This window comes from Photinus pyralis, unplaced genomic scaffold (genome assembly GCF_008802855.1).
Source record: "Photinus pyralis isolate 1611_PpyrPB1 unplaced genomic scaffold, Ppyr1.3 Ppyr1.4_LG2, whole genome shotgun sequence".
Classification (NCBI taxonomy): domain Eukaryota; kingdom Metazoa; phylum Arthropoda; class Insecta; order Coleoptera; family Lampyridae; genus Photinus; species Photinus pyralis.
The window spans coordinates 52,646,940-52,660,834 of NW_022170403.1; the positions used below are offsets into that span (position 1 = coordinate 52,646,940).

The following is a 13,895-nucleotide window of genomic DNA, read 5'->3' on the forward strand; positions in this document are numbered from 1 at the left end:
CGATGCTGACCGCAATTCCTTTTTTGATCTGAAAACAGAGAAGTGATCTACGTCTGCCGAATTCATCCCAATAGTCCTTGAACTAAATAAGCCTTTGGTACTGCCCATTCTATTGCGTTTAATTGGGAACGTTTTCTGTCAATGTTTCCGAAAATTGACGCTCTATAAATAACAAAATTGGATTTACGTGCATTAGACTTAAAAATAACAGTAGGTATGCGCATTAGTGGAAGAATACCTTTTCCAAAAATGTGTTGCTTGCGTTTACGATTTCATTTATAAGGTTTCGGTTTTGTTTTAGCGGACTGACGTTATAACGAGGAAGTTTTGTCGCGAAAAGTGTTCTCTCCTATCCTATGTGAACAAGCTTTAATGTCTTCCAAAATTGACTTTCAACTACTGTACTGGTTCACAACTACAACTTATCAACTGGCAAGTTATTTCCAAAATTGAATAGCTACCTTAGTATATAATTGTTGTAATAAATGCAGCTCTTTGCACTTCTGTACGAACACTTATACCCATGTAATAAAAATCGATCATGTATAGGTACATAAACGTCTATTTTGGAAGTTATTAGAGCTATTATTGATTGTGCATTTTGGTTTATTATTTGTCTATCTGATATGAAACGCAGACCAAACGGTTACTTAGATAAATAATATTATGTGATTGTATTTCGTGTCGCCTTAATTTGTTACTATATTAATTAGCAGATCTATTTTAGGTTACGATTAACCTTAGTTGATTTAATCGCAAGTATACGTGGCTATAAAAGTTGCAAATAATAGCATTAGCATCTCGATTAAACCAAATACCTGCAATGATAGTGTTGAGAAACGTACTCGACTTTGTTCTTTTCGACTGTTATCCAAACAGGCGCGACTGCCATCAGAAAAAATGTATGGAATGCTTTTACAAAGTATTCAATGCTATGTGCAGGTAATGTTTGTAATTTTTTTAATTTCTGTTACTTATCCTACAAGTAGGAGGAATATGGAGAGGATATATGGAAAGAGGTACTAAAAAGCGCGAAATGTAAGAGTACCACATTTAACACGCATCAAGTCTACCCCGAGGATACTATGAGTAAGTTGGCAAATGCTCTTGCAAGAATTACTTCTACTGATGTTGACAAAGTTATGGAATTTTTTGGAACATGTTTTGTACGATATTTTAGCAATTTTGGGTAGGTAATCGTCACACTGTAGTTTTTTAAAGCTAGTTGTAGATATGACGTTCCAATTCGTTCTACCGGAAGATATTTCACGGATTTCTTACAAAATGTAGATAACATCCATACCCAATTCCGTTTCACTTATCCCAAAATGAAAAGCCCATCCATCTATTTAACTGGTATCGATGAGAATGGTTGCGATATGATTTACAGAAGTGATCGAACTGGATTTATTCCCTATATAAAAGGTGCTGAAAAATTGGTGGTACTTTTAAAAGTTTGTTAGTTTTATGTGTCGAGTAGGGCTTTTGAAACGCATTGGACAAGATTTTTATGGCATTACAAGTCTTGAGGTGAAAGTGATGGAAAATCAGTTCGGAAGTAGACATCGAAACACTGGTGTAAAGTTCAGATTAAATTTTAACAACGAAGACTACGCAAGTATCAATGATCTGTCTAATAATAATTCATATAAATATACAAGGTGTTTCGAAATTCGCGCACACGGACTGGGATGGTGTTATACAACGAAAATTGAATAAAAAGTTCCTCTACCAGTTTTTGATCAGACCGGCACTTTTTTTTTCGACGTGCTGAAGTTTGTTTACTAGCAGACGAATTATAGTTTATTTTGAATCTTCTTTTGTTTTTAAAAATTATTTTATTATTAAGTTTAACCAGTGGCGCAGCGTAGAGGGGGCGGAGTGTCTTAAAACCGCGGTAGCTCGAAAAATAGCGGTCTGATGGAAAACTGGTAGAGGAACTTTTTGTTCAGTTTTTGTCGTATAACACCATCCCATAGTCCATGTGCGCGAATTTCGAAACACCCTGTATAAGTCGGCTTATGTGTAACACAAATTACGTATTAAATCTAGTTGTTCTGTCTATTCCGTTAATATACCTACTCATGGCCGTTTGTATCGACAAATTTAAGCTTTAAGTTACGCTAAAGCTAAGCTCTACTTAAATTTGTCGGTGCAAACGGCCATCAGTTGTTTAAAAGAGACATATTTTTTCGTGTACAGATACAAGCTGAGCACATAAGGAGTCATCCACATAAAGTTGGAAGGTTACGGTCCGTTCCATGCTTTCAATTACTAGAACTCTTTCCGTTTGGGATAATGATCAATAATACAATGGACATAATGGGTGTCGGTGAAAAGATCGTACAGATTTCGGCTGTAGAATACAGCTTACTGGGACAACCAATTCATGATCACTTCGCTCTCCGGAGACCCAAAGGGGTAGTATTTGCTTGGAATAATGTACGTGTACAATGCTTGATATTGAAGTACACAATTCCATTTTAGATATTGAATCTACGGAATGTTATGTTTGAACTCGAGCTAAACATAGAGAAAATAAAAGAAGAATATGACGATAACGAGACTTCTCCCAAAGGTGAAGGGAAAACTATATTACTTAAGGGACAGATGAAGCATATCGAAGATATTCAAGCAGTTATTTTTCTCTGTAGTCCTGTGTAAGTTGGAAAACTATTTTGTTCAATCCTGTCTTTGAAAACAAGTGTTTCTTACTTAAATACCAAATGTGAAAGAGTTTATTTTACCCAAACTGGCAGGCCGTATTCTTCTGCGGATGCGCAAAAGTAACTTTGTTGGGCCGATCTTACTGAAATTTTAACATTAGCATCCTTTACTAAAGGCAAATCGATCGATTATCTCAAACATATCAAAAGCTTCTTTCACGCATGTGCAAAAGTAAATTTCTTATTTTTTGTCAAATTTTTGTGAAATTTTAAGTTTTAACGGTAAATCATCGATTAGATACTTCGCTCAATAAAAGACAAAGCGAAGTAAATACAATAAAAGGAAAGTGCTGGGTCTCGACAGATGCTACCGTGCGGAAAAGTTAAGTTTTGAAAAAACACATTTTTTGATATTGATATTGAAATTGATTAAAGAACAACTTCAAATACTCATTTAAAAGCTTGAAACTGGAATCCAAACCGTTTTTACGGCGGATTACAGCATGAACACCAAAATAGCCGTACTTAAGACGACTATACACCGAAGGTAATGGGATTTTGCAAATAACGTCTAAATGCTTTGAAAGAATTTACCGTCATTTCTAATTCATAGTCTATCATGGAAAGTGTTTATTCTGACCATTCCATGCTATAGTAATTTATTTTAGAGATTTTAGTCCATAAAACAACAACTTCAAGGCAGTATTTTATTATTATTAATGGAAAAAAGAAATTTTCCTTTCAAGCGACTGTGAGGTGACGCCGCCTAACGAAGGTAAACAAAAGTAAGTGCTAAGTGGTCGTCATTGGGGATAGAAAGAGAAACAGTGGCGCATGGTTTTCTTGCGTGGGAGCGTGATGATGTGGTTAGAGCTGCATATCAATTAGTCACGTGCTATAGGTATGGCGCTCTTAACGTAAAATTAACATAAGTAATCACATACCAGACAAATAAAGCCTATAATGCTGGCTTAAAGGGATTGAATATAACAATATAAATATAACTGATTGATTTAACTAATAGAATTTGAAAATTGACATGTCGATCATCATACAAGAATATGGCGACGACAAAAATAAACTCTTAAAATTAATTGAACATACACTAATTGATTAATAAATTAATTAAATGATTAATTAATTATTTGGATAAATTATAGATACGCCACTGGTTATGAAAAATTTCTGCTTTCTGCGGAAGGGCTAACTTTAGTGAAAATATACCAACTCCATTTTTTGTAGGAAATTTTCGTCGCTTTACTTTTGTTCACCACTTATTTTCTCGTAAAATGCACAGTTTTGGAGATATCGGCGGAAAACCGCTTTTGACGGCCGTCTTGGCAAGTTTCGAATTGTGCAATTTGTGAATTTTAGTTCTACGCACTCAAGCATACAAAATTTCAGTACTTCCCAAGTTATTTCCAGGTAAAAATCCTCAATGACTGACCTATTGGCAGAACTTTCCAAAAATCGAAATAATTTCCAAACGGTATGTTTTGCTTGCAAACTTTTTACGGCACAAAGATGTACTGTTGAAAATGCCCTTCTTCCACCGCTTCAGTAGAACGCAGTTTTTCGAAGTTGAAATTAATAAAGACATACAATATAACAATAAACAAGTGAGAATCGACTGAACGGACTTGCCCTATTATTTATTCATAGTGATTTGACGCTGCAGATTAGTAATGATGATGTTATAGACCATTTTGCCGGATGCGGAGACGCTAAGGCGGTTTCAACTAGTTTTATAGCAGAAGCAGTTAATATTCAACAAAATATGTACCTACAGACATAAAAAATAAATGGTTTACTGACAAATGAAAATTTACATACTTCGGTCTTAATTCTCGAGTTTCAGCCCCTCCCGAAAAAAAATCCTGCGTACGCTACTGGCACAAACCGGCACAAGCAAAGCACAAACCAATCCACCTAGTCGCGACATTTGTGCCGTCAATGTTCTGCTAACTTCACTGACCCCAAAAACTAGCAGAAGCTTAAAAAATAATTATCTACACTATTTTTTTTAAATGTTTATATTATTAGTAACAGGATTGAACAACACGCTATACTATTAATAGGTACATTTTTTTCACGTTTAGTATTAACGACATTGATGAGTTGACCGATCGCGGATTATATTTGAGCGATTTAAATCAACACGGTTTAGGTAAAGAAATGGCAATGGCTGGTTGGCAACATAATTCCAAGTTAGCGTAATTGGATAATCACCTCCTATGGTTTTCAAAAAATTAATTATAGGTTAGAGATGCTATTTGACGAGGCAGAAGGGAAATCGCAGGATTTAGAAAATAACTATGATCTTTTGGATTCGTGGAAGAAAAGAAGTGACGAGCTGTTATATTCAATGATTCCAAAGTCAGTTGCTGATAGAATGCGTGGTGAAGATTGCATTGAGATGTGTGAGGTACGTGACTGACCAAATAAGAGGGCAGATAGATGTGTCTCGGAAAGTAATAGAGAAAGTAATTTCGGATTTAAATAAGAGAAAATATAATGCAATCACTACTAGTGGAAGTAATTTGGTTTCCAAAGTTTTATTTTCTCTAAAGTGTTCAAGAAGTTGAAAGAATTTAACGCATTTTTAATGATTATATGTCTAACCGTTCTCTCTCCATTTACATTACACGATAGACAAAAATACATAGCAATATGTTATCAAATTTTTTTTACAATGCTCGAAAGTACCGCTGTCAGGCGTACCATTCGATTCAGAATCTCATTCTTGTACCTTCTCTTACCGGTGATAGTATGCAAATAAAAAATTTACTCCTAAATCTCTCTTTATTACATTTGGATGTTACTTGCTATTTCCGTTTAATCACCCCGCACTAATGCAGTCAAATTCTAGACCTTTGAAAGTATAACAGTGTTGTTTTGTGAGATACTCGGCTTGCATTCGTCAACGGTGGAGGAGGCATTATCTATCGTCGATTGTTTAAATGCGGTTTTTACTTGTTTCGACGCACTCATGGACAAATTTCAAGTGTACAAAGTGGAAACCGTTGGTTACATTTACATGGTTGCTGGAGGTGCCCCAGAAAGAACCGACGCGGCCGTTCACGCACAAAGGGTGGCTAGTGTGGCCGACGCAATGATAAGTGAAGTCAAAAAATTGAAAATTAAGGGCTTAACTGAAGTTGGAGTCAGAATTGGTACCAATATAATAGTTTTGTTAATAGTGCGTTTAATAATGCATGAAAATACTCCTTAGGAATCCATTCGGGAACTGCAGTAGCGGGTGTGGTAGGATTAAAAACTCCAAGATATTGTTTTTTTGGGGATACTATCAATATTGCGTCAAGAATGCAATCAACAAGTACAGTAAGTACGAGGGCGAAGTGTGAGTGTTTTCAGGGTAATGTTTACAATTTTAGAATGGAAATATTAATATTTCGATGGTTACCAAAACCTTGCTGCCATCATATCAATATAAGTTTCAAACTCGTGGCCTAGTTAAAGTAAAGGTAGGTATGCAACATATATTTAATTCATCATGGATAAATTCTTCCTTTAAGGGGAAGGGAGAAATGGAAACCTTTTTCTTAACTAAGAGGTACTAATACAACTAAATCATTGCGTTCAGGTGTCAGTCGATGTCGATGTCAGGCGATGCACCATAATTTAGTTCAGTTGACACTTATGGCCAACATTAATGTTAGCGATACGAACCTTCGGAGAAGGGCGTGCCCTGCTTTGCAGACACTTACGAATCCCTTGCTAACAGCAACCTCATGAGTTTATTTTGACTAACAGAACTTTGTGCTCAGTGTAGTGTAATAAATACATCATGTATCTTATTTCTTTATGATATGAGTGATAACAGTCCAACAAGCATTGGTCCTTCGAATAGCCTAATACTGGCAGCGACATTATCTTAACTTAATTAATCTACTTTATATAATCAAGAAGTCCAGTGCGAAGTAAACAACATCGATACTCGTATTCCAGCAGTAAGTGGGTTCAAACAATTCCTGTTTATCTTATTGACTCCTTTGCATCTCAACTTCACGTTGTAATGTCAATATTGATATTTTCAAAATTTTCTTTGGCTATAATTTTGTGCTGCTAATTTAAAATTTTGTGCTTATCACATTAATGGTAATTCAATTTTTTCTGATGACAGTCCAACTTCACACTGTAGTGTCAACATTGAAATTCTGAAAAATTTCTTTTACTATAATGTTGTGCTCATTTTGTGCTCATTTGTCCTGATAATTAAGAATCTTGTGCTCTTCACGTCAATCAGCGATTCAATTTTTTCGTACGACACTCGAACCTCCACGATAGGGTTTATCACGTTACATTGATATTTTTTAGCTTCGACTAGCTTAAGGTAGGTGCGGCTACTGCGATTTGACCATGTCAAAATTTCATCAAATGTCGACATTTTACATCACTTTAAGCAACTTTTAAAGAATAACTTTTGTCCTCTGTATGTACGTCTGTACGATTGTACGTTGGCAATTTTCCGAACTAGCGGATCGACGGATTTTGTTCAAATTTTGAGTATACGGTCACCACAACACCCACAAAACACCCGCCCAGCTAGGTCACAACAAATCTAAATTGAAACTTAGAATTTTGTAATCTCTCTTCGTACACATCCGGTATCTGCTAGAAGAAAAATCCTCATATTGACTTAAAATTTGTCAATTTGACAGATCTGATGGCCTCGATCAACTTCCGAAAATTCCAAAAAATCAAACACACAACGAAACAAAAAGAAAATCTTATAAAGCTCGTTTGGACATATTACCCCGCACGCAAGCGGGCGAGGAATAAAATAAGAAATTACTACAGTTTTTTTCTTAACAATCCAAATAATCTGGCCGTACAAGATTATTCACATAAGGCGCACTTAACTCACACACAAACGCTGACAGGTTCCTTACTTTTCGGTGGCCGTTCGAGCGGTAGAAACATTTAACCTTTAATAAGAAGAAAACCTTAGCAAAAGGCCACGCTGTACTATACTGCCCGCTTTTAGCTCAACGAAATTTTTTCCGTAATCGGAAAACCCGCGTTAAACATCTCGCACAACTTTGGTGAACTTACTTCTGCACAGGTTTATTATAAAAAATGACGAACTACGTCTTCAACAAAACAAATAGGGCTGCATTTGTGTTTATGAACTTACAACATTGGTCTCAACTACAATGGAATTCTGTGATAAAATGGTTAAGTACCTAATTATGTGTTGGCTGAACGTAATGACGCCTGTGAATGCGATATGTACTTGCACAGTTTGCAACCTGTTTTATTTCAATAAATTTGCTATTCTTAAAATGTTTTCTATTTTTTTGTCAAATGGTAGAACCTAGTTTTTAGCATTTCTTTCAACTGATGTTGAAAGGTGCTAATGGCCACTTTATTCGTCCGTCCGATACCTTAACTACTCTTATATTTTTCATGATATTTAGTTCGTTCTTTTTGCATTCGGTAGCTCCATGGTACCTCAACCAAGAAAATTCTTCTTGATTAATGTGCGCATGCGCAGACTGCGCAATTTCAGTTTGCTTATTTATTAATAGGTACATTTTACTGAAAATTTTACCGCAAATTCTTATAGTAAAAATCAATTGTGCCCATGTCACAATTTTTATCTATAGATATTTTATGAAATTTTAATCACAGATGTTTCTATTAAAGGCAAACATCACATATTATAAAAATTAAATATGCGCATTCGCGAACTGTGCAATACCAATAAAATCGCATAATGTAAAAATCGCAATGCCAACAACCTTATTTATGACGACATTTCTTTGACATTTTAGCTTCTAGTAGACAAAAACATAGCTCACATAGCTATCTATGGACTATGGAAGTACTGATCATTGCATTCAAATGCGCTAAAGATCTTCGCCTTAAGCGCAAACCCCTTTGTTTTGTGTCTTCGCACTCGTTTTTGCATTACTCTCCATCCAGAAGTGTATTTTCCATAAAGTTAGTTGCGCGCCCAGAGCTGCAAATTTTAGGTGCGGCAAATTTTGGAGGAAAAATTTCGCTGTCTAGAAGCTGCAGATACCGAACTGGCTGAAATCTATTTATCCTAAATCAATGTATTTCAACTGCACAAGTCACTTGCAAATGAGTTTTATCCCAAAACAGGAGTTTTTACTTTAAACGCGCAGTGAAGGTAGAGGGTACTTGTATATATTCGTCTTGATGCCTATAATTAAGGCATTAAAACAATTGATATTCCAAATTTATATTCTAATTAAGTAATTTAGATTTTTACTCTAATCGTTCAGTGAGAAGTAGTAAAGAGGCGCAACTATAACGTAAAATTGCGATACATATTCCCTTCTCATTCTCCGAAGCTTCCCTCATTCCACTGAAACATCTCGGAATAAGCATTACTAGTTATTCGAGGTGCGCATCTTTATAATTCTCACTCAACGCTCGCTCTAATTTAAATTTGTATTAATATATCTATGTTAAATTTAGTACGCTCACGCCATCTAGATATTTCCTTTGTAAACCCGTTTACCTTAGATGTTATTTATGTACTAGATTTGTTATTACATTAGTTCTTTAGTCCGCTGCTAGAGGTCGTGATCTTATTTTCTTTTCTGCATTCACCTTCCCTGTACTTCTTCTCTTGGGAAACGATCTGGTCTGCATATTGGTTGCGTGCAAGTTTTTCTTGATACGGACGATCCGTGGTCGAAGCAAATCTTGCTTTGGCTAGTGTAAAGTCTTTGTGACTGATTATGATTCTTTTATTGAGTATTACGGTTTTGATTTATCTGATTAGTGTCAGACGTTAAACATTGCTACCGCCGCAATATTTATTTGCTGCGCTATTCATTATCCCTCTTGTTTTTTTGTGTGTTGTTATCTGTTACAGATAAAACCGAAAATCGCCTTTCTGATCTCGGAAAGGTCGTTACAAGCTGTGGTTCAAAAGGTAATATTTTTATTTTTCGGCGACTCCTTAATATGACGTTACATACTGGTTTTCGATACAATCGAATTGTAATTACTACAATAGTCATTTAACCATTATCGTTTCGTTGTTTTCTGCGGAAACCTGTTTTTCCAGACTATACGAGTAGATCCCCGTTTTGCTAAAAATTGATTTAAATTCAAACCTTGACATTTCAGATCTAAATATTACAATATCCTATTTGTAATACTTTGAGATCATACCCTCAATTATCAACACCAAAACCAGGATCTCTTAATCTGCCTTGTTTCCCCTTTAGGTGAATATTCTCTTTTTTCCTTTGAAATTTACTAGAGACTAAGTGGCGCCTATCCGGGTTACTGTTACGACATTTCCCTTCTGCTTTATTTTTGCTAGTGTACAAGAACACCATTATTCACCCCGACCCGCCTCTACTTTGCTTGAGCTCATCTCGTGATAATTTTGTCACGTTTGCTCGCTTGGCTCAAAGTAAACGTAACAAGTAACATAACAAAAATCGCATACGATTTTCAGTATGGAATTTTTAACACCAAGCTCGTATTCGGAAACATGATTTTTAATTCCGCTTATATTCAATAGCACTGATCCTTGAACTCGTAGAAATCGATTGGCAAAGGTTTGAAATCGCAGAATTTTTGAAAACATTGATATTGACACACCAGCGTTGAAGTTGTAGTGTCATCAGAAAAAGTTGAATTAGGTCCTCAACTCCTCATTAACCTGATGAGCACAAATTTTAAATTAGCAGCACAAAATGAGCCCAAATTTATTAGATACCTGGAACTTAATTCCTTTCAAGTCGACATTACAACTTACAACAAACCCAGAGGAAGCACTAACTGTAATTGAATCAAGTGGTGTTACAGCTGATAATTAATTGCATGGCAACTTTATAGGAAAGATAAGAAAACAAACATCTTAATCAAAATCACATCATAGCCCTTATAAATATGCAATCGGTTCAAAAGGATTCCGTTGCTTGATTACTTCTCTGAGGCAATTACTAAATCACGTCAATACAAATCTTAAAGCATTAAAAGCCTTAGCAGTATTAAAGATTGTCTTCGGTATTGTGTTTTGTACATTAATTTTTTTAGCTAAATAGCAGTTCTCAAGATATAATAATTAAACATCATATTTGAGTGTTGAATACAAGAAAAGTGCAAAACAAAAGCAAAAAATGATTTCATGTAGAATATAACGAGCACTTTGGCGTCGGCTAATTCTCAGTGGACAGGGACAATATGGGCGCCACGCCGTTTGGGAGTGAAACGATGGAGCAACGGCGAATCTCCGAGGTGACCAATAAATATACAATTAGCCAGAAGACACTTCAGTAGGTAAGTACACACATAATTATATTTTTAATATAAACACTTAATTTACGATATCAATTAATACAATAAATAATCACACAACTAACAAACTATCACGCAGCGCAATCATTCTCCATACACTCGCACCGCTCACCCTTACACGCTAGGTACTGATGGAAGACAAGATGGTACTGTTCCCGGTAAGTAAGGCGGCACTCCCAGGTGGTTTTGGAGCCCTTAGGTGCCGTGCCGCAGTAGGTATGGACGAGACGGCCAGGTGATCAGAGTGAATCTCGACGTCGGTGTCAGTAGCGATGGTAAGCCACTTTCCAACCAGGTTTTAATAATCTGCCGTAAACCGGAGTCTAAATGAGACTCCGTACACCAACAGATATTAACTTAATCTGAACCAATCCTCCTCAGTAGGGAACCAAAACTGCCCTTTTTAATAAAAAGATTTACGGCTATCCGTCTGTTCGTATATGTACAATTGCTAAATTACACCCAAAATTTACCGTGCTTGTATAACTCAGGTTCGCGTAAAAGTGACCGCACTGCGTGCGTGCATTTTGTGATAAGCAAGTATGCGATTAGCTCCGATGTTTTCTTGCTCACATACAGGCTGTTCCTCAAGACTCCTTGTTCAATAAAAATTAATAACGTCACAAGAATATACTTTAGTGGCTATTAGTCTAGGCGATAGAGACAGTAAAATTGGCAAACTGGACATTTTGAGGTGGAAAAGAAAAAATTGGTGGAATACGTTCAGTTAGGTGTCAGAAACAACATATTAAAAATCCCACCCCAAGACCCTGTGCTAAAGGCTCCAGCCACCCCACCACCCCCCCCAAAAACCGTGTTTTCGTCCTTTTTGGCTGATATCTCGCGATCGATGAGGTCTAGATGAAATATTTTTAGATGAAAATATTTCTCCTGAAATTTCATACAAGGTAGATACTCAGAAGTTAGCTAAGGTCTACCTCTTAGCCTATAAAATTCATAAAAGAGGTTAAAATCATCAATTTTCGTGACTTTTTGCGGTTTTTTGCAAATATATCGCGCCCTTTAGGGCTAGATGAAATATTTTTAGCTGAAAATGCTCCTCGTGAAATTTCTTACAAGGTAGATGCTCAGAAGTTAGCCTAGGTGTACCTCTTAGCCTAGGAAATCCCATAAAAGGAGGCGAAAATCATCAATTTTCGTGTTTTTTTTGCGGTTTTTTTGCAAATATATCGCGCCCTTCAGGGCTACATGAAATATGTTTAGCTGAAAATGCTTTTCGTGCAATTTCACCTTCAACGTTCATGTATGAGGAAATATTCATTGTAAAACAAAGTATTTCCATGTACCATGTACCTATTCACGTAAAACAGTATTTTCATATCAAAATGTTCACACATTCATTTATATCTCAACGTAATCATTCTCCTCTGCGGATTCCACTTCTTCAGGCTCTTCGACATCCTCTAGTGGTAGTGGGTCGTCTGAAATTACCGACTCGTAGTTCTCCTCGTCTTCCGCTTTACCTGCATGGGTATGGGTACCCTGAAGAGACAACATGGCATTTAGGCACGATGTTCCATGACACTGGACGCAGAGTTCGTTACACTTCAGGACTACAAGAAGATTTATGTCAATAAAAATTTTATAATTAAGTATACGAATATAATATTCTCTCGTGTGTCCTAATCTCGGTCCTAATTGTCTGGTGGAGAAGGTTTACCTGATTTTCTGAAACTGCAAGCAGTCATGCAACCACGTTCATAGCCACATGAAATAAGTATGAGGAGACTTTCCGGGGCTGGATCCGAAGTCGTTGTGATAGGCGTCAGGACAGTCTCCTCAAACTTATTTCATGTGGCTATGAACGTGGTTGCATGACTGCTTGCAGTTTCAGAAAATCAGGTAAACCTTCTCCACCAGACAATTAGGACACACGAGAGAATATTATATTTGTATACTTAATTATAAGATTTTTATTGACATAAGGCTTCTTGTTGTAGGTCTGAAGTGTAACGAACTCTGCGTCCAGTGTCATGGAACATCGTGTCTAAATGCCACGTCGTCTCTTCAGGGTACCCATGCAGGTAAAGCGGAAGACGAAAATTGATGATTTTCTCCTCCTTTTATGGGATTTCCTAGGCTAAGAGGTACACGTAGGCTAACTTCTGAGCATCTACCTTGTAAGAAATTTCACGAGGAGCATTTTCAGCTAAAAATATTTCATCTAGCCCTAAAGGTTGCGATATATTTGCAAAAAACCGCAAAAAGCTACGAAAATTGATGATTTTGATCTCTTTTACGAATTTTCTAGGCTAAGAGGTAGACCTTGGCTAACTTCTGAGTATCTACCTTGTGTGAAATTTCAGGAGAAATATTTTCAGCTAAAAATATTTCATCAACACCTCATAGATCGCGAGATATCAGCCAAAAAGTACGAAAACATGGTTTTTGGGGGATGCTGGGGTGGCTGGAGCCTTTAGCACAGGGTCTGGGGGGTGGGATTTTTAATATGTTGTTTCTGACACCTAACTGAACATATTCCACCAATTTCTTCTTAACCACCCCAAAATGTCCAGTTAGATGTCTTTATCGCCTAGACTATATGATCTAGGACTATAGTTTTTGGTATTAATTACTTAACGGTAAGCTGATGTGCATATTGATTTAATCTTACGGCAAACTGTGATGATAGGTGAACTTAACCCTGTCTCAATTTAAGGAATTAGGTAAGTACTTGCAGTAGGTATACTGCAAATACTGTAATTTGCAATGTATTTATGTTACGATTAGCCCCATTGGGTATTTTAAATGATAGCTGCACGGTACAAGTGATTCAAAATAATTATTACGTATCTACGTGATATTTTATTAAATAATAATTACATTCAGCCATTGCAAAATAGATTCAAGTTGTATGTACTTAAATAGACAATAAATAAATAAATAGCACCAAAA

General features: G+C 36.3%; 1 protein-coding gene across 1 annotated transcript; it reads left to right on the forward strand.

The window, feature by feature from the left end:
• Positions 1 to 744: 744 nt before the first annotated feature.
• On the forward strand, positions 745 to 6,485 carry LOC116163319 (soluble guanylate cyclase 89Da-like). The gene is made up of 12 exons (XM_031477202.1): positions 745 to 942; positions 990 to 1,189; positions 1,232 to 1,425; positions 1,481 to 1,614; positions 2,203 to 2,442; positions 2,488 to 2,660; positions 4,766 to 4,873; positions 4,926 to 5,091; positions 5,536 to 5,839; positions 5,899 to 6,008; positions 6,062 to 6,151; positions 6,203 to 6,485. The coding sequence occupies exons 1-12, from the start codon at positions 901 to 903 to the stop codon at positions 6,245 to 6,247; spliced, it is 1,806 nt and encodes a 601-aa protein (XP_031333062.1). The 5' UTR covers positions 745 to 900; the 3' UTR covers positions 6,248 to 6,485.
• The last annotated feature ends 7,410 nt before the right edge of the window (positions 6,486 to 13,895 follow it).

Excerpts from the sequence above, each read along its gene's own strand:
- LOC116163319 (XM_031477202.1), top strand. The coding sequence starts at position 901 with ATGTATGGAATGCTTTTACAAAGTATTCAATGCTATGTGCAG. Across the intron at positions 2,661-4,765 it reads ATTTTTCTCTGTAGTCCTGT|TATTAACGACATTGATGAGT; the intron begins GTAAGTTGGAAA and ends TTTCACGTTTAG. Across the intron at positions 6,009-6,061 it reads GAATGCAATCAACAAGTACA|AATGGAAATATTAATATTTC; the intron begins GTAAGTACGAGG and ends TTACAATTTTAG.